At 41.9% G+C, this 21,645-nt stretch overlaps 1 protein-coding gene across 3 annotated transcripts in view; it reads left to right on the top strand.

Annotated features, from left to right (window-relative positions):
* UNC5B (unc-5 netrin receptor B) overlaps positions 1-21,645 on the top strand; it is a 221,327-nt gene that overhangs the window by 188,463 nt on the left and 11,219 nt on the right. For all 3 annotated transcript variants that reach the window (XM_077259291.1, XM_077259290.1, XM_077259289.1), the window contains 6 exons: positions 3,558-3,752; positions 7,309-7,680; positions 9,314-9,401; positions 10,297-10,465; positions 11,658-11,891; positions 21,287-21,436. In XM_077259291.1, coding sequence (XP_077115406.1) covers positions 3,558-3,752; positions 7,309-7,680; positions 9,314-9,401; positions 10,297-10,465; positions 11,658-11,891; positions 21,287-21,436 — 1,208 coding nt within the window. The remainder of the gene's footprint in view (positions 1-3,557; positions 3,753-7,308; positions 7,681-9,313; positions 9,402-10,296; positions 10,466-11,657; positions 11,892-21,286; positions 21,437-21,645) is intronic.

Here is a 21,645-nt window from a genome sequence, read left to right as displayed (position 1 = left end):
TGAATGTTTCAGATCCTCAAACTACTTTTTGGTATAACAGTGGTAACCCAATAGATACATGATTAGAGATGAGCGAATTTGCTCGGGTTCCCTCTTATTTGGCAAACTATAGCGCTCTCCGAATAAGCTGCAGAGGAAACCCGGCTTCCTGGATCACGCCGGCCGATCAACTGATCGGCACCACAGCTGCATGTGACGCGGCTGTGTGACAGTCATGACACATGGCTCCGGGACTCAAGTAAACTACACTTATAGCCACTGACCACAAATCGAGAAAACTTGGAAAACTGGTGAACTTTCCAAGAAGTTGCTGGCTTACCAAAACTTCTTCAAGAGAGCATCAAATACACATGCAGGAGATCACAAAAGAACCCATCTGAGCATTTAAATAACTACAGGCCTCACTTGCCCACGTTGAAGGGTTATTCTCAAGTTGTGTGTTAAGCATCTCATAGCTTTGCAGATCTCTTACTTCCTGGTTGCCAGAGGGGCGGGCACACTACCTTAAGTGACCATTCGTTCTGCTGTTGTCATTTTTCTGAAGTCAACACTGTTATCACTATATTTTTGTATGGAGATTAAGCTTTTGAACAAGCACAAGCTCAGGAAAATGGTTTGTAGAACTACACTGAAAACTGATGGTGGGGAGACCAGGGAATTGTGGTTATGCCAGACTGATAAGAGCCCTGTCAGGAGCTAATCTGTAACTACTGTATAGAAATGAATGGGCTAGAGAGAGAGAGTCGATTGGGATCATAGGAGTTAACTCCTCTCCTGGAATGTAACTACTGCGCACACTCGGCCAGATTATAGTGGCTGAGCATCTTGGCAACCTGCTTTAAACTATGTAAGATTAAAGCTATCTTGACATTAGAATGATAGCAGACAGGAAAAGAAAATCAATTGCAAACTTGCTTATTTTATGCTGTTTTAATAAATGAAACAATTAACAGGAAAATATCCTTTAAAATCAATGCGCAAAATCCCACAATAAAAAAGTCCACAGGCAAATATGGCAATCATGAAGGGCGCACACAAGCAATACATTAGGGATAATTCTCCCTGGACTGATGAGTTAAAGGAGTGGTCCGGCACCTAATATGTATTTTCTAACTACCGTATTTATTTTTACACCTACCCACTTTGGCAATTTGCTTTATTACACAGTGCTGGACAGTTTTCCCTATCTTGTTAATCTCTAAATGTGTTTTTTTGTTGTTGCTGTACTTCCTGTGACGCTGTGTTTGGCATTTCAAACTTGATGTCACAAGAGCCTCGGGCAGAACTCACTCCCCACAGCGTCCATTGCCCCTGCTGAAATGGGACATCACCAGGGGGCAGGGCTGCAGTTATTCACTAGTTTCTTGCCTCACCTCCCCGCCTGAAGACGTCCTGGATCTGGATCCTGAGTGATGGATGCTGTTGCAGATGTGAGTACAGAGCCGGCTGTCTGCTTCTATCTCCGCCATTGCTATAGCTTCTATCTGAAAGGAGACATCTGGGGGCAGAGCTAGAAGCTGTGAATGACACTAGCACCGCCCCACATCTTCTAGTATCGCCCCCAAATGAATTGTCATCAGAGGGTGGCACTTGTATTACTCACTGCCTCTAGCACCGCCATCTGATTACGATTTGTTTGAGTGCAGCCAATGATTTCTTTCAGTTCGAAGATATGGCAACACTAGAGATTAGATGCAGAGAACTGGCCTTGCATTCACCCCTCCCATAGCATTCATGATCCACGAAGTCTTCAGAGGGGGCGGCAATGCAAGAAACTAATATATAACTACAGCACTCCCTGTGATGAAGTCCTGTTCCAGGAGGGGGCGATAGATGCTGCGGGGAGTGAGTGCAGCCCCAGCCTACTGTGACATCACATTTGAGACTCCTCTCAAGGAAACAGCACAGTAGTAAAGTAAAAAAAAAACACATTTCGGCATTAGCTAGATAGTGTTCTGTGCTGCTTCCAGTGTCCGGTAAGCATTTTCGTAACAAACTGCAGCCGAAGATGAATATTTTCTGATAGGGGATAACCATGAATTTGCTATTAGAAAATCCTGAAGGAGAATGTAGGTCCCATCAGTTTGTGACCTACAGTTCAAGAACAGTTAGATTTTGCAGCAAGACGATTTACTAATGCACACAAGAAATGATACCTCTGATTGGCTGGAAAGAAACATAACCAAGGTTTTGGAGTGACCGAGTCAAAGTTCTGACAGCCTTAAAAAAGGCAGGTCATACTTGAAAACCCTTTAATGCAGCCAAATTAAAGAAGTCTACGAAGTCTACAAAGAATACATTTTTTGTGCAATAGATTTTGAATACTTTTTTATCTCCAATAAATATAATGATCATTTAAAAACTGCATTTTGTGGTTACTTTTTTATCATGTATTAAAATTAGTTGGATGATCTGAAACAAGCACCTGGAACTGCTAAACGGCAGGGGTGCCTGGTGTCGCTCCCCTGCCGATCAGATATTGATGCCTCATCCAAAGGATAGACTATCAATATAAAAGACCTGAACTTCCTTTTTAGATGTGACAGATTAGAGAAAATAAAAGAAATCGGACACTTTTTCATTTCACTGCACATATAATATGCGGCTTATAGATAAAGAAGTAGTCTTATCTCAATAACCCCTTTACCTTTAATGGGCAAAATCGGCCATTGCTTCGTCCTTCATATTAAACAGGTTGGCTGTGATCCCCCTTTACATTTCTAATTGTATGATAACTTCTCTATAAAGAAGTATAAAAAGTGACTGCTGATTAAACATCTTAATATATACTTACCTTGTAATGTCTTCACATCCTGTTCCGTCCAGATGTGTCAGGATCCCAGAATTCCAAGCGGCGGAAGTTCACCGACCCTCATATTGGGACACCCAAGTGATGGGTGTCTGAATATGGAAACTGCTGGTGGTACCAGCCTCTTGCGCGTTACCACCAGTGGAACATCATCGCACCACACACAGGAGGAGCGCATAGCACATGGTATAGACAGGTCAAAGAAGAGAGCACAGACGGAGAAGTTAGCACATGGGGAAAGAGAGAGTGGATAGGTGGGTGAGCACATGGGGGGAGAGATTCTCAACGCTGCAAAGCCTGCCCCCATCGTGACATTACCTCCCTCCCGATACGATAGCATCGGGCCTCCATCTAGTGTACAAATAACTTAGGATTTTATTTGGTTATTGCACAGCAGATTGTAGTATACTTTACTTTCACTTATTGACTTAACCCCTAAACTTTTTCAGTAGATACTGAGTATCCAACAAAGTGATGATGATCATTACCAAACAACCCCTTAAACTCCAAAATCTCTAAGTAGACCAAAACGCTGATGTTCAAGGTCCTACACATTCATACATTTTCCAAAGGGAGCTCACAAAATCACATTGTGTAATAAGCAGAATTAATTTATGTACACATTTTGTTTACAGTTTGATATCGTGTACCACAAATGTTAAAATATCATTCTCCTTTTCTACTGTACATCTAATAAGTTGTGGTTAAGAGATGAGATTGCTTAGCAATGTTTTCTTTTCTTTAATAGTGTTGGACTCAACAGGAGATGTTGCTCTCTATGCTGGTCTGGTCGTTGCCATTTTCATCTTCATTATTATCCTCATGGCTGTCGGGATAGTTGTGTACAGGCGCAACTGCCGTGATTTTGACACCGACATCACAGATTCCTCAGCTGCTCTTACTGGAGGCTTCCATCCCGTGAACTTCAAGACTTCTAGGCATGGTATGGCTAATATACTTGACCCCATTACCTATCCGCTACTGTGAATGCTCATTAACTGTCATATTCTGAGGTGCTGGCAGATGGTCTTAATAACAAAACAGATGAAGCTTATAAATTCAATATACCATGCAGGGAATAGTAATTGCTGACTGTATGTTTCTGTAATTACTGTTTGTACCTCCCTGAGACACTCCACTTTATATATTTGTAGTATAAATATACACTTTTCACCATTGAAATTGCAAAAATTTGCAAGTCGTGGAATTATGGGAATCACACTGGTTGGATAGACAGACATATTAATGATATGCAAATGGTGAAAAAATGGAAACACCATTTTCAAGACATCTTGATTATATGCAGTATCAAGTATGAACACCACGTTCAGAAATCCTCGCACTTGCACGCCTTGGCTTGTTATCAATTAGATTATTAATGGTTGTCTGAGGAATGTCCTGCTACACTGAATGCACTTCAGCAAATCATCAAAATCCAATGCTGGCAGCTCACTGTGCAAATTCCAGACCATAGAAGCTGCTCACAGTAGCACGTGGAACATGCAGCCTGGCATTGTCCTGCTGAAAAAATGGATCTACCTTTTATTCCATCACCAAATCAATTTAACATCGAGCTGTTAGAATACCTGGAATGACTACTAGAGGGTCCAGCTGCCATACGTTATGCCACGACACTCCGTAATCCTAGGAACAGGACCGGTGTAACATTCCCTGAAGGCATCTTCATGGCATTAACCATCTGGTCCCCAGACCAATCACCAACTATCATTGCATCTAAGAAAAAAGCAGAACTCCTCACTAAACCTCCATTCCAGCCATCTTCACCATCTTGTTCTGCACAATGATGGGCTTTGAGAGTGGTGGCATGAGGTCAATGAAGAGTTCTTCACCATCCTACTTCTGGGATTATGGTGTGTTGCAGCATAATGTACAGTTACCAGACCCCTCTAGTTTTAATTCCTGTTACTTTAACAACTTACTGTTACACTGATTTTTATCGTGGAAATATTTGTTTTTCCAAATTGTATTAGGAACCGTTTTTCAACACTACAATTCAATGCCACATGTTGCTCGTGCTATTGTGAGCAGCCTGTGTGGTATAAACATGCTACCATGGCCATCAGCATCTCCAGAGAAGATCTGGGATCTTTTTGATCAGGAATTTGCAAAAGGAGCTGCCAGCAGCAGATCTTGATGATTTTCCTGAGTTTTCAATGTAGCAGCACATTCCCCAGACAACCATTAATAGCCTCACTGATATCATGCCAAGGCGTGAAGTGCGGGGATTTCTGCATGTGATGCTCATACTCAATACTGAATAAATTGAGATCCTTTGAAAATGTTATTTCCGTGTTTTTCTTGCATATCCTTAACGTATCTCTCCATCCTATCTTTTCATAATTCCACAACTTTTCTTTCCCATCATTGCAATTTCAATGTTGAACAATCTTATACAGGTCCTTCTCAAAAAATTAGCATATAGTGTTAAATTTCATTATTTACCATAATGTAATGATTACAATTAAACTTTCATATACTATAGATTCATTATCCACCAACTGAAATTTGTCAGGTCTTTTATTGTTTTAATACTGATGATTTTGGCATACAACTCCTGATAACCCAAAAAACCTGTCTCAATAAATTAGCATATCAGGAAAAGGTTCTCTAAACGACCTATTACCCTAATCTTATGAATCAACTAATTAACTCTAAACACATGCAAAAGATACCTGAGGCTTTTAAAAACTCCCTGCCTGGTTCATTACTCAAAACCCCCATCATGGGTAAGACTAGCGACCTGACAGATGTCAAGAAGGCCATCATTGACACCCTCAAGCAAGAGGGTAAGACCCAGAAAGAAATTTCTCAACAAATAGGCTGTTCCCAGAGTGCTGTATCAAGGCACCTCAATGGTAAGTCTGTTGGAAGGAAACAATGTGGCAGAAAACGCTGTACAACGAGAAGAGGTGACCGGAACCTGAGGAAGATTGCTGAGGAAGCAGTGGACTGAGTCTGGTGTGGAAACATCCAGAGACACCGTGCACAGGCGTGTGCAGGAAATGGGCTACAGGTGCCGCATTCCCCAGGTAAAGCCACTTTTGAACCATAAACAGCGGCAGAAGCGCCTGACCTGGGCTACAGAGAAGCAGCACTGGACTGTTGCTAAGTGGTCCCAAGTACTTTTTTCTGATGAAAGCAAATTTTGCATGTCATTCGGAAATCAAGGTGCCAGAGTCTGGAGGAAGACTGGGGAGAAGGAAATGCCAAAATGCCTGAAGTCCAGTGTCAAGTACCCACAGTCAGTGATGGTGTGGGGTGCCATGTCAGCTGCTGGTGTTGGTCCACTGTGTTTCATCAAGGGCAGGGTCAATGCAGCTAGCTATCAGGAGATTTTGGAGCACTTCATGCTTCCATCGGCTGAAATGCTTTATGGAGATGAAGATTTCATTTTTCAGCACGACCTGGCACCTGCTCACAGTGCCAAAGCCACTGGTAAATGGTTTACTGACCATGGTATTACTGTGCTCAATTGGCCTGCCAACTCTCCTGACCTGAACCCCATAGAGAATCTGTGGGATATTGTAAAGAGAAAGTTGAGAGACGCAAGACCCAACACTCTGGATGAGCTTAAGGCCGCTATTGAAGCATCCTGGGCCTCCATAACATCTCAGCAGTGTCACAGGCTGATTGCCTCCATGCCACGCCGCATTGAAGCAGTCATTTCTGCCAAAGGATTCCCGACCAAGTATTGAGTGCATAACTGAACATTATTATTTGATGGTTTTTTTGTTTGGTATTAAAAAACACTTTTATTTGATTGGTCGGGTGAAATATGCTAATTTATTGAGACAGGTTTTTTGGGTTATCAGGAGTTGTATGCCAAAATCATCAGTATTAAAACAATAAAAGACCTGACAAATTTCAGTTGGTGGATAATGAATCTATAGTATATGAAAGTTTAATTGTAATCATTACATTATGGTAAATAATGAAATTTAACACTATATGCTAATTTTTTGAGAAGGACCTGTATATACTCATAGTTCTATAGGTGTGATTTGATGTTGATAGCCAATCTAGTAATAAGCATAAACTATATTGGTCCCACTATATTAAAAGTTAAACTACTAGTATTATAGCATTGGGTTATTCAAGAGTTTACGAAATGTTTGTAAAACTAAAACTCTGGAATGTTTTCATTTACAGAGGTGTGGTCATCATCCGGTATTTTATAGTATCATGTAGCTTGTCTAGACTTCATGGATACATCCTGCTTGTCTCCTTGGTTAAAGAGACAAAAAATAATAAAAATCTATTACACGTATACCGCTTGAGAGCTATAAAAATCATAATGTAGGCAAAATAATGTTACCTATTTTACTCTGAACAATCATTGTATCTTGTATTACTAAATACCGCAAACCTAGAGACTGGAGATCTTGTATTTTCAATATTGCCTATGAAAGAGCGAATGCAAGTGTGATACCACACCAAAAATTGTCACAATTCTGACGCCTAATATTTTATTTTTGCAGACAACTCCCATTTATTACACCCATCAATGCAGCCAGATTTGACTGCCAACGCCGGTATATATCGAGGCCATATGTACGCGTTACAAGACTCTGTAGATAAAATTCCTATGACCAACTCTCCCTTGTTAGATCCACTACCAAATCTAAAGATAAAAGTCTTCAATTCTTCCCCAGTGGGGACGTCTCCTGGGATACACGATGACTTGCTTGGTCCTAAACCCATTGGGACATACCCATCAGATACTAACATCATTAACGCAAGGAATAAAACGATCAGTAGCCAACATCTCCTGACATTGCCACGTGACTCTAGTAACAGTGTGACTGGGACATTTGGGAGCCTCGGGGGTAGATTGACGTTCCCCAACACTGGTAAGTTGGCATTTTCAGTCATGTTTAAAGTGTTTTTTTGCTGCTTTGAATGTTTACAGTTACGCGGTTGGTTCGGCTGAAGACCCAGTAGGTTGCGGGAATTGTGAATAATTATGTTTCCAGACCGGCATTATTATGCATATCGTGCGGAGCACCTGTTTAAAATAAATTGTTTTCTAACAGGCACCTGTCAAGATAATTTCACTCGTATCCTGGAAGTTTTTCTTGTTTACGTATGTGTCATTATGGCCTTTAAAAGCTGTAGAAATGTCAGCACATTGGCATTAGTGTAAATTGAACTTCAACATAATTGGCACTGAAAAGAGCTTGTGTTGAATAAAATGTGCAATTACTGCTTCTAACAGTGGCATGTTCATAACCCATATTGTTCCATGGTGATGTGTATTTTTAGTCTCTGCCGGTCTTAAAAGCACATGGCATATAGTAGTATTGGGGCTCGTTCACACAACCATGGTTTCAATCCAAGTGAAAAACACGGACAACAATGTTGTTCAATGGGGCAGCGCAGATGAGTGTTTTTTTTTCAATGACGGAATCTGTATGTGAAAAAAATTGCAGCGTGTGCGAGTTTCTTTCGTAAAATTCGATACATTTGCAATTCTGTCACATAGGAAATGGTAAATGGTCCTGTAAATGATTATTAACTGCTGCTGTAAAAAACGGATAGCACATGGATGACAAGTGAGAAAAATTCTCCCACTTTTCTGAATGAAACAGACTGTTTTTATATGCTCGTGTGGACCAACCTTTACCGTTAGGCTGACTTCACACGAGTGTATAAAAAATGGTCCCATTTTCATCTATACGGTGGGTCATATGCAATCTGAATAGTACCCGGTTTTTGTTTAGCTTTTTTTGCACACTTACAGACTTGAGTAAGCGAGACTCAACCGACCTATACTAGAGATTAGGTCATACTGCAGATTATTTCACGCACAGAATCAGTCCATTAAAAACCACTCCTCCGAGCAGCCCTATTGAATAACATTGGTCGTAGTGCTTTCTATGTCATGTTAGTTTTTTCATGGACTGCATTTGTACCAAAATGATGGTAATGAGAACTTGGCCTTCCTCTGTTGGGTATGGAGTTTGGCTTCACATTTGGGAGTGTCTTAAGACATTTCTATGCGTTATAACTAAATGTACACAGTGTCTATCCTAAACATTCATGTCTATATCATGGGATGTAATTGGTAACGTTTCTCCTTTTGGAGAGAGACAAGCCAGGCCTGGCATGTCAGAGTGAGGAGACTTATAGGCTGTGCAATGCATATAAGATCTCACCTAGGCAAATCAGATCTCATACTTTGCACTGAAGGGGGGCAGTACCGTATCTGGGAACTGAGATTCTGGTTTAGCTTTTATCCTAAGTCCTATGGCAAGGCTTTTAAAGGGTCGATATTGACTTTTAGGATTGCTACTTCCAATAGGTGGTGCTAGAGTTCTAGTCCTCTCTGAAGAGGCAATTTGCACATCATCCAAGTCGATTGGTCCATGGTAACTGTAAATGTCCATGCGTTCACAATGAATTGCCCTTTTCTGTCACATTTGTGTCATCTCCTTTGCTTGTTCCTTGTGGATATTTTGAATAAATGCACTTATTCTTTGACAGGCGTGAGCTTGCTGATTCCACATGGAGCGATCCCACAGGGAAAGTACTATGAAATGTATTTAATGATTAATAAGAGAGAGAACACGGTGTAAGTATTTATTTTACCTTTTAAATCTACTTCTTCACATATAAATGAATGTTCCTTAATATCCAACCTGTCGCTGCCACACATTTCCATGGATTTCTATACGGGACGTTTCTTGCTTTCCATGAAGTTGCATATAGCAGCAGTCCGTCTGGGACAGTTACCGTGGCCTGTATGTGGTTCAGTCTAGTTTATATAAACATTAGTGTCTGTAAATGCAGTTAGATGGATGGATTGGTCCTTAAAGGGGATGTCTCATTCTGACTCCTATGCTTTATACACCATTTATGCATATGACCATCATACTGGAGATGCCCTAGTTAGAGGCACTAACAGGCAATGTCTAATGTCTCTTGCCCTTTTTGTCCATGTATTACACAGACAGCCAAAGTTACCCCTCTCCCCCTTTAAGTCACTATGACTATGCACGCACTCGTTTTTGTTTTGAGATTCAATTCTGCTTGGCAAGATAATATTCTGCAGAACTTACCGGATTGTCTACTACTGGATAATCATTGCTCAATCAATTCAGGACCTCACATAAAATACAACCAGTATATAGTCCCCTCCCACAGCGGTGTCGCTCCAGCAATGTTGCTGCAGCCAATCAGCGGCTTCTGATTAGCTGCAGCCTTTACTATTTCATCAGAGCAGACGTCCGCCCTGATGGAATATTGATAATCTGCAGCCTGCACATCACACACCAATATCACTTCACTCTCTGGGAACAGCGGAGCCAACATTGCTGGAACGGCACCGCTGTGGGGGTGACTATATACTGTTTGTGTTTTCATTAAGGTCCTGAATTGATTAAGCTGGGGATGTCCAGTGGTTGACAATCCCTTTAATGTTAAAGTTGTAAAAAAAAGTCTTCTGATTGGTCATTCTTCATTTGTAGTCTGCCTTCGGAAGGGACACAGACTGTTTTGAGCCCTATAGTGACTTGCGGGCCCACTGGACTCCTGCTGTGCAGACCAGTCATTCTGACCATCCCTCATTGTGCAGATACAGCCACATCAGACTGGATCTTACAGCTGAAGACTCAGTCTCACCAAGGAAACTGGGAGGTAGGAACGTCTTTTCATCACCAGTGGTGTGTGGGACACTTTTCCACGCTGAGCAACTGTATGACGCTGAGGAGTCCGTCATCTGCTTTACATATATCTTAATCTAAAAAGTTGCAAACAAATAAACATTAGGGGTTCCACCACTGTGAAAGGGGTTGTCCGGCCAACAAATAATTTTTTTAAGAATTCATATTTTTTAATAATATTATACAGAGGCTTACTCACCTTCCAGGGCCCCTGCAGATTCCGTACGAGACACTCCAGAAGATAGCGCCAACTCTGGAAGTGATGTCTTCTCTGTCGGGAACACACAGGACTGCTGCAGCCAGTCACAGATCAGATGCCCAGAAGAGGGCATCATCAGATGTTTCTCACATGACACACTGTTCTAGTCACCTGACCGCTGCAGCCAATCTTTCTAACATCTGAACGGAGCAGACATTGCTTACAGAACAGGCACAGACCTCCAGAGCATCCTACATTGAGTATACCTCGGTTCATTATTTAAAAACCCATTGATGCCTTAAAAAAATATAGATTTTGTTGTCAGACAACCCATTAAGCTCTAATAGGCCAGTGAGGTGTAAGTACTGTATTTTCAATCATTTGCCCTATGTTCGCTGTCTCACATCTCTGGCTCTTCAGCTATTAGAAAACTCCCAACATGACCCCATAGGTAGAAATCATGGTCGTGCAAACAGCCGGAGAGCTGCAGATTGGAAAGGTCTATTAGATGAGCGCTCACCTGATGAACATGTCTGGAGATCACTGCCCGGCTTTGTATGCTGTGAATTTAGTCCATGTTGCATCATGTCATTGATTTATTTAGGCCTTAACCTTTTACCAATTGTGCTGTTATCCTCCGTGTGTTCCCCATCCATACCAGCCCTTTCATATTCTATACATGCTTATTTAAGAAGCCTAATATTAATCTGATATCCGTCAATAATTTGCTTGTACCGATGAGGAGAGGTTGTGTGTGATGGCTTCCCCTACAAGCATGGGATCCCTTTATTCCATATTCCTGCATGGTTGGATCAGATAGCGCCCTCTAGTGATACATTTGGAAAACAGCAGTGGAAAGAAAAATATTTTTTTTCTGTATTGCTTTTATATTCACCATCTGAATTGAAGGTTTTTAAGAAGAAATCCTTCCGTGTACATATAAGTAACACATTAATGTTCTTTTCAGGAAGTGGTGACGTTAAATGAGGAGACGCTCAACACTCCATGTTATTGTCAGCTTGAAAACCAGTCTTGTCACATCTTACTAGACCAGTTGGGGACCTACGCCTTTGTAGGGGAGTCGTATTCTAGATCTGCCATAAAGAGGCTCCAGCTGGCCATATTTGCCCCGATTCTCTCCACATCTCTGGAATACAACCTCAAGGTGTACTGCTTAGAAGACACGCCAGATGCATTAAAGGTAACTTATTGGGTTTTGCCTCAGATTTTATCCTTTAACTTATTTCTCTAGGAATATTTATTTTGGATATAGCTAGAAATTGATCCTAAATATTTATTTACCCAATCTGATTTTTTTGTTAACTTGGTTCTTTAAAATTTGCCAAGTGTGTTGTATGGTCCTTTCACATGATTCCATTTCACCAGTACGTTGCCACTTTATCCTTAGTAAATGTTTTGTGACACTTCCTAATAATAAGTATTACAGGTTCTCCTCCTTCATCCCAGAGCGGCTGCTGACGGAAGAGCATGTGACCAGACCTGCCCACCAGTCTCCTCCAATTAGCAAACTCTTCATCTGAAAGCTGTTTTACAATTGGAGGAGGCAGACGGGCAAGTCTGGTCACATGCTCCTCCGTCAGTAGCCATAAGGACAAAAGAGCTGTGCAGTGTGAATGGAAGGCAGCACTAATAAGTATAGGGCGAGAACCTGTCATACTGATATATAATAGCAACGGAAGTCCGATCAGCTATTCCTTCGCCACTTTCCTTTCGAAAAGGAGTTATTTTATATTGTCGTGTTAAAGGGTTATTCCCATCTTCATGATTGGGTATTGTCACATAGTTATGGTAAATACAAGAAGTTTTGACATTTATTGCTTTTTACATTTTTTAGCCGTTCTTGAGGTGTTAACATTTTTCTTTTATTTCCAGCTTGTTGACTTGGAGCCCAACCACCACTGCTAGACAGCAAGACATTCTAAGCTCTTTTCTATTGATCTTATTAACACTGTTTTGAAGCTGGACAGTGTTTACAAGCCAGACAACAGCAGTGGTCGGTCTCCTTGGCAACAGAACTGTAACTTGCAAAAGTGCCTGTTTTTGCCAGTACTGTGCGACAACCAACCTCATCCATCTCTGAATATTGGAATAACCCTTTAACTTTTAGAATAAGTTGACAAAAAATGTAAAGATTTATAATTATTATTATTGTTATTGTTATTTTTTTTTTATATATAGCACCATTAGTTCCATGGTGCTGTACATGAGACGGGGTTACATCAAAATACAAATATCACTTACAGTAAACAAAACTAACAATGGCAGACTGATACAGAGCGGAGAGGACCCTGGCCTTGCGAGCTTACATTCTACAGGATTGTGGGGAAGGAGACAGTAGGTCGGGGGTTGCAGTAGCTCTGATGATGTTGAGGTGGCCGTGTGGTCATTACAGGTTGTAAGCTTCTTTGAAGAGATGGGTTTTCAGGTTTCGTTTGAAGGATCCAAATGTGGTGGATAACCAGACGTGTTGGGGCATAGAATTCCAGATGATGGGGGATATTCGGGAGAAGTCTTGGAGGCGATTGGGTGAGGAGCGGATAAGTGTGGAGGAGAGAAGGAGATCTTGGGAGGACCGGAGAATACGTGATGGAAGATATTGAGAGATTAGTTTGGAAATATACGGAGGAGAAAGGTTATGGATGGCTTTGTAGGTAAGTGTTAGTAGTTTAAACTGGATACGCTGGGAAATTGGGAGCCAGTGAAGGGATTTGCAAAGAGGGGAAGCAGGAGTGTAGCGAGGAGAGAGATTAATTAGTTGGGCAGCAGAGTTAAGGAGTTAAGGAGGGGTGCGAGAGTGTTAGAAGGTAGGCCACAAAGGAGGATGTTTTTATTATTATTATTATTATTATTATTATTTATTGTTATAGCGCCATTTATTCCATGGCGCTTTACATGTAAGGAGGGGTATGCATAATAAAAACAAGTACAATAATCTTAAATAGAGTTGAGCGACTTTTACTTTTTTCGGATCGAGTCGGGTTTCGCGAAACCCGACTTTGTCAAAAGTCGGGTCCGACTTTGTCAAAAGTCGGGTCGGGTGAAATCGGCCGATTATTGCGAAAAGTTGGGGGCCGACTGAAACATGAAACCCAATGCAAGTCAATGGGGAATCAAAGTCGGCAGTGAGTGGAGGACAGGAAAACACCTACAGTGCCCATTTTAATGCCAACAACATCAATTCTTATTACTGAAGCTTGTCAATCTTAATTTACTTTATAATAATAGTTAGGCATTGAAAACTGGGGGTCATTTGGCTAAAGTTGTGGGGGGGTAGGGCTGGCTCAACATTTTCGTGGGCCCAGGATACGCGGAATACGTCACGGCGGTGGAGCAGGGAGAGGTAAGTATTTCAACTTTGCAAGTGCTGTGATCCTGAGCAAGCAGGGGGGCCCACTCGTTGGCATTGGCACTGGCACAGGGCCCCTCATAGTACGGCGGTGTGTTTGACGGCGGGTGGCGCCTTCCACCGGCAGAGACACTTTTGCGTACTATGAGGGGCCCTGTGCCAGTGATGTCGCTAACGAGTATGCCCCCCCACCTGATGAAGGAACCTGCACTTTCATCTGCACCTTCGTATTTGTCCCCGTGAAAGTGGTATAGTATGCGAGAAGGGGAAACTGACTTTCTGCAGGGTCAGATTCTGGCTGTGTAGAGTGTAAGGGGAATGTACCAGCAGACTCATCTAGCAGTGGCTGGGCAATGGGCAGGATGAGGAGGAAACAGATATAGGGCCAAATAATAAAGTGGGTTAAATGCAGTTCAAATGTGGTAACAGGACTAAACAGGCGGCATTGCTTTGTTCAGTGGAGGAAAACTGTAATGAGTGGCAGACACAGTTAGTAAGCCCAAATAATAAAGTAGGCTAAATGCAGTTCAAAATTGGTAACAGGACTAAACAGGCGGCATTGCTTTGTTCAGTGGAGGACAACTGTAATGAGTGGAAGACAGTTAGTAGGCCCAAATAATAAAGTTGGCTAAATGTCTGCCCAAAAAATGTTCATAAATAAACAGGTGGCATAGCTAGGTACAGGTGTGGGCTCCTCTGCTGAGTAGCAGACAGTGGTAGTAGGCGCAAAGTATTAACTGGTCTAAATGGAGGCCAGGGCCCCTGTATATTTTAACTATCATCTATCATTTCAACAAATTTGTATTGACAGTGCCATTGAAGGATTTAACAGCACAGACTACACAGTGGTGGAGCAAGGAGAGGTAAGTATTGCAAGTGGTAGAGCACTGTTCGAGCTGGGGGGGGAACACTCTCTCGTGGGCAGCGGTACTGGCACATGGCACCTCATATTACGATGGTGTGTCTGACGTTGGTTGTGCACCACCGCCGTCAGAGACACTTCATTGTACTATGAGGGACCCTGTGCCAGTGCCGTCGCCCAAGAGTGGGCACACCCACCTGTCCAGGCAAACGGCACTCGCACGGGTGCTTGCGCCAGGTGGTGACCACGGCCCTGTGGGGGGAGTCAGCCCATTTAGGGAGGTATAAAAATGGCCTATGGTGGACATTCAGCAGCTGCAAATGGAGGAATTGGAGAAGTCAGTAAGAGGAGGCCAAAAGCAAGACATTTTTCAGGCAAGCTACATGTCAGCAGGGGAAGGTGGGGCCAAATAATTTGAAATCCATGATTGGTTCATTTTAATTAAGGTTAGATCATCAACATTTTGGGTAGCCAGACGTGTCCTTTTTTCGGTCAGTATTGAACCAGCAGCACTGAAGACTCTTTCTGATAACACACTAGCAGAAGGGTAAGCGAGCTCCTGTAATGCATATTCTGCCAATTCAGGCCAGGTGTCTATTTTAGATGCCCAGTAATCAAAGGGGAATGACCTGTGAGGGAGAACATCGATAAGGGAGGAAAAGTAGTTCGTAACCATACTGGACAAATGCTGTCTCCTGTCACTTTGAATCGATGCAGCAGTACCAGTCGTGTCAGCGGTCATTGCGAAATCACTCCACAACCTGGTCATAAAACCCCTCTGTCCAAGCAACTTCGGATTTGTGCACCTCCAACACCTCTGCCATGTTGCCCCCTGCAGCTCGTGTGAGAACCATCGCTGTGTGCTGGGAATGCCTGAACCAAATGGTCTACAAGAGTTGCTTGTTTGGTAGCCAATATTTGCTCAAGGTTCTCATGTGGCATGATATTTTGTCATTTTCCTTTATATCGTGGATCCAGGAGGCAGGCCAACCAGTAATCGTCATCGGTCATCATTTTGATAATGGGGGGGCCCTTTTTTAGGATACGCAAGGCATACTCAGCCATGTGGGCCAATGCTCCAGGTGTCAATTCACTTCCAATTCCACCAGACTTCCTCATTTTTTGGATAATCTAACCAAAATAACAACCGTTATATGGTACTGTAAAACAAGGTAGAATGTGTATATAAACTTGTTGAGAATTTAAATCTCCCTTTTTTTTGGGAGACTGAACCAAAACTCAGGCCCAGTGTATAACACAATGCAATCTAAGTGGCAGAAAGTGGCTGGCTGATATACGACAAACTAACAGGACTGAAGTATATCCACTTTGTGAAAATTTGAATCTCACTTTTTTTTTTTGGAGACTGAACCAAAACTCAGGCCCAGTGTATAAAAAACACAATGTAAGTTGCAGAAAGTGGCTGCAAGATATATGAAAAAATACAAGGACTGTAGTACAATTTAAATCTCCCTACAATGATCTCAGGACAAGTATGGCAGCAATAAAAAAGACTGCTGCACACAAAAGTGTGGACAAATAAACAAGATAACTGCAGAAAGGAGCAACAGGATTTTTGCTTTTAAAAAAGCAGTTGGTTTGCACAGCAGCGTGCAAACAGCAATGCAGCTATCAGGGAGCCTTATAAGGCAGCCTATTAAGCTACAGAGCTGATACACAAAAATATAGCCTCCACTGTTCCTGCAAAAAAAAAGGTGGTGTTTGACAGTGGAAATCTCTACAGCACAAGCGGTTTGGGGGTTAATCTTCCCTCCCTAACTGTATCCCTTCTGATGAAGCTGCAGCAACCTCTCCCTATGCTAAGAACGGCAGAAGTAAGATGGCGGTCGGCGTGCACGCCCCTTTATAGCCCCTGTGATGCCGCAGTAAGCAAGCCAATCACTGTCATGCCCTTCTCTAAGATGGTGGGGACCGAGACCTATGTCATCACGCTGCCCACACTCTGCGTCCTCCTTCATTGGCTGAAAAATGGCGCTGAAAGCGTCATACGAAATGTGACTTTGGCGCGCAGATCACCGACCGCATGGCCGATCCCACACTAGGATCGGGTCGGGTTTCATGAAACCCGACTTTGCCGAAAGTCGGCGATTTTTGAATTTGTCCGATCCGTTTCGCTCAACCCTAATCTTAAACAATACAAGTCATAACTGGTACAGGAGGAGAGAGGACCCTGCCCGCGAAGACTCACAGTCTACAAGGGATTGGTGAGAATACAGTAGGTGAGGATAGAGCTGGTCATGCAGTGGTTTGGTCGATCGGTGGTTACTGCAGGTTGTAGGCTTGTCGAAAGAGGTGGGTCTTCAGGCTCTTTTTGAAGGTTTCGATGGTAGGCGAGAGTCTGATGTGTTGCGGTAGAGGGTTCCAGAGTAGGGGTTATACGCGAGAGAAATCTTGTAACAGTATGTTGCAGTAGTCGAGGCGCGAGATGATTAGGGCATGCACAAGCATTTTGGTAGAGTGAGGGTTGAGGAAAGGACGGATTCTGGAAATATTTTTGAGCTGTAGGCGACAGGAGGTGGCGAGAGCTTGGATCTGCGGATTAAAAGACAGGGCAAAGTCAAGGGTTACTCCAAGGCAGTGGATTTTGGGGACAGGGGAAAGTGTGATTTCATTTATTTTGATAGATAGATCAGGTAGGGAAGATATGCGAGATGGAGGAAAGATAATTAGTTCAGATTTGTCCACATTGAGCTTGAGGAAGTGAGAGGAGAAGAAGGGGGATATGGCTGATAGACACTCTGGGATTGTGGAGAGCAGAGAGGTGACATCTGGGCCTGAGAGGTAGATCTGAGTGTCATCAGCATATAGATGGAACTGGTAGCCATAGGTCTTTATGAGTTGTCCCAGGCCAAGGGTAAAGATTGAGAAGAGAAGAGGTCCTAGGACAGAGCCTTGAGGGACACCAACAGAGAGGGGGCAAGATGAAGAGGTAGTATGGGAGTAGGAAACGCTAAATGTGCGGTTGGTAAGGTATGAGGAGATCCAGGATAGGGCGAGGTCTTTGACACCAAAGGAGGAGAGGATTTGTAGTAGGAGGCAGTTGTCAACTGTGTCGAAGGCAGAGTAAAGGTCTAGAAAGGAGGAGTATATAGAATTGTCTTTTAGCTCTGGCTGTAAGTCCTTCGTAAGTTTGGTAAGGGCAGTCTCAGTGGAATGGTGGGGACGGAAGCCAGATTTTAGGATGTCGAAGAGAGCATTAGATACAAGATGAGAGGAAAGTTCAACGTGGACGTGCTGCTCAAGTAGTTTGAAAGCAAATGGGAGCAAAGATATTGGGTGGTAGCTGGACATAGCGCTCGGGTCAAGGGATGGCTTTTTGAGGATAGGTGTGATTGTGGCATGTTTGAAAGCAGAGGGGACGGTACCAGAAGTTAGTGATAGATTTAAGAGATGGGTTAGGGATAGGATTAGTGTAGTGGTAAGGTTGGGGAGGAGATGGGATGGGGTCAAGTGCACAAGTGGTGAGGTGTGATTTGGAGAGAAGATGAGCAAGATGTCCTTCAGTGATTTTGGAGAGGGAAGTTATGGGGTTAGGGCATTGGTCTGGCATACAAAGGGGTAGCAGAGGTGAGAGCTGATTTGAATGCAAGTGTTGCTTGTTTGAGTGCAGTGAAATCATCTTGTGAATGTGTTTTCTTCCAACGCTGTTCTGCAATTCTGGATATTTGCCAAAGCTTTTTAGTAATGTTATTGTGCCAGGGTTGTCTATTGATTCGTCGCACTCTGCTTTGCATGAGAGGGGCGACCGAGTCGATGGCTGATGCCAGAGTGGCATTGTAGAAACTAGTGGCAGTGTCAATCATAAGTTTTCCAGTTCCGAAGAAAGTTCAAATGTTTAATGGTTTAATGGGAAATGAGTTAGATAAATTAATAGGTGACATTAGCTGGAGTCAGTCCTGCTTAATAATGTAAAGCATTTATGTTTTTATAGCCTATGGACTAAATTCGAGTAACCTCAAAAATGGGTTATTAACTGTATAAATCAGTCATAGGAATGGGCTGATATCAGGACGATAATTAGCAGACTTTTCAGAAATGCTGAGCTCAAATACTATTTTGAGTAGTAAAAAGTGCAGAGTAATTAAAACCTTCCTTATTTTACTATTTTAAATATTCTAATGTCTGGTATGAAGGCAACATATAGCTGTCTAACCTTGTAGCTTCTCCGTAATTAATGCTCTCGGCTACCTTCCTTAGTGTTTAAAGGGCAAAAAAGTAATTATTTTTACTACTTCTCAAGTTTTGCATACAAGCAAGTGAATTTCTTCCTAATGACCTAATTATCTCAATAGATAATTTAGGCAAACAAAACTAACGAAGAGATTACTTGAATAAATAAGTAAAAGTCGTCTGGCGTTGTCTGTTCTTTCCATATTCTAGGACATCTCTGTAGAGCCCGCTACTTCTAAGGCTTTCTAATTAAGATCCTGATTAATAATATTCTGCCGTTCTTGTTTTAAGGGAATAAACTGTTTTTCACATTTTATGTTTTTTGAATTAATATTTAAGAAAATGATATTTAATTATTATGATTGTTATTTATTTTGACGTGAAGGGAACTTTGTATTTCCTTTGATTACTTCTTTAGGAATAACATTTCACGCTCTACTCTGGAGTCGCTAAATCAGAGGGCAGTAAATAAAAAGATTGTTTTAAAGTTGGTCAATTCCTTGATGCATCAATTAAAGAAAAAAATATACAACAAAGTCTAAGTGGAACATTTCTCTCTAAATGTACCCCAATATCTGTGTATGTAGGCAGCTTATTGGGGCATTACACAAGACGTTTTTAGGGAGTTTTTAGCCTGAACCCCAATGAGAATCTGTACCTGCTATGATATTTTAGATCATGTGAATTTTATTTATTTCATTTCTCTACATCTTTGATTAATAAAATAACTATTTTAAATAAGTGAACAATTATGCTTGTATTTAATGAGCAATATCAACCCCATTGACAGTGATTTTTTTATTTATTTCCATACCTGCTACTATGTTTCTTTGAAATGGTTGAGGTTCTGTACAAGGCCACGCTCATGTGTATAATGGCTCCTTATTTCTGCTATTTATTGGAGGTCAGACCTTGACTGATCATACACTGATCACCAATCCTAAAGAAGAAGTTACTAGAGCAGCATGATGTAGGGACAGAGACCCTGATCCCAGCGATGTGTCACTTACTGGGCTGCAGTTTTGATAAAAACACTGTTTTATCTGCTGCAGATCTAGCAGTTCTCAGAATTCTGAGCTCTGTATAGCCCCGCCCCCATCACTAGCAGCTTTCTGTGTACACTGTGCATAAGCTGCCAATCAGTGGTGGGGGCGGGGTTATACAGAACTCATTAATATAGAGGACTACATGGCAGCAGGTTTACTAGTCATCCATTGATAATCTCCTGCTGATTAATATAGTGATTTTATAAAAACTACAGCAATCAGCCCAGTAAGTGACTCATTGCTGGAATCAGTGTCTCTGCTTCTACATTTGTTGTTCTATGATTAAATGGTAAAAACCTCTGACAGATTCCATTTAAGAATCCTATAAAGCCTTCAGGACTTTGGACTTTGGATTCATTATGGCCGGTGTTACTGATGCTAGTCTTGATGAGGTCGCAAGCTGGACTCAGGTACTGGAGTGAGATTTCTGGTATAGGGGATGCCACAGTTTGTCATGAATTAGACTTTGTGGTATAACGCTTTTGTTCTACCCCATTTCCACCAATTTTGATGGAGCTGTGAGAAACTGTCGCGAAGATGAGAAAAGATGCAAGATTTGGGCGCAACTCCATGTTGCACCTAAATTTTGTGTTTTTCCAAAGCTTTTACGGGCTTTTCCAACTCAAAATACTGGATATTGGAAAGCTATTTTTTACTTGGAGGAAGCAGACAGGAGAGTCATATTCCCCTCCATTCACTGCCATCAAAAGAAAAGAAGTCAGTGCAGTCTGTTAGGAAGCTGCACTAACAAGCGGGTAACACTTCACAAAGGAGGAGAACCTGTAATATGGTACTAACTACTACAAAATAATGTGCCACATTTTGTTAAAGGGTTTGACAGTTTTATCTTTGTTTTAAGTGGCTTAAAAAAAATAACCTTCAGAGAACTGTGGGACCTTAGGGAAACCAAAATATGTATAGTCATTTACTGATGTGTCCTGTATCTGTATCTATAAACAGAAAAATGCATTAAAAATAATTGATAAAACCAGAAGATACAAAAGTACAGACCAGATAGACCGCTTGTTATTTTCCTACTGTCATCCATTAATATTACCTAATATTTATGGCATAATGTACATTATTTTGTATTTAGAATGACACTTCATCTATTCCTTGTCCATGTATAGGAGGTTTTAGAGCTGGAGAAGACCTTAGGAGGATATCTAATAGAGGAACCAAAGCCACTGATGTTCAAAGACAGTTATCACAACTTGCGTTTATCTATTCATGATATTCCTCACTCACTGTGGAGAAGCAAATTACTAGCAAAATTTCAGGTAAGAGGATGTAAAGGTGTAAAGCATAATTGTCCAAAACCGTTTAAGCACCACTCCAGGGTCTTTTTCTACTTCAGTGCTGGAGTGGTGCCATTAAGTTCCTTTACCCTAATCTTCTATGTACCTACTGCCATCTTCAGTTCTTCATGGCTCAGCTCCAGTCCCACTCCGCCATCTTGTGGCCGCATTTTCAGACCGTAACGATCACA

Source organism: Ranitomeya variabilis, chromosome 4 (genome assembly GCF_051348905.1).
Source record: "Ranitomeya variabilis isolate aRanVar5 chromosome 4, aRanVar5.hap1, whole genome shotgun sequence".
Classification (NCBI taxonomy): domain Eukaryota; kingdom Metazoa; phylum Chordata; class Amphibia; order Anura; family Dendrobatidae; genus Ranitomeya; species Ranitomeya variabilis.
Note: the sequence above shows the minus strand (reverse complement) of the source record. Positions and strands in the feature narration are given on the sequence as shown.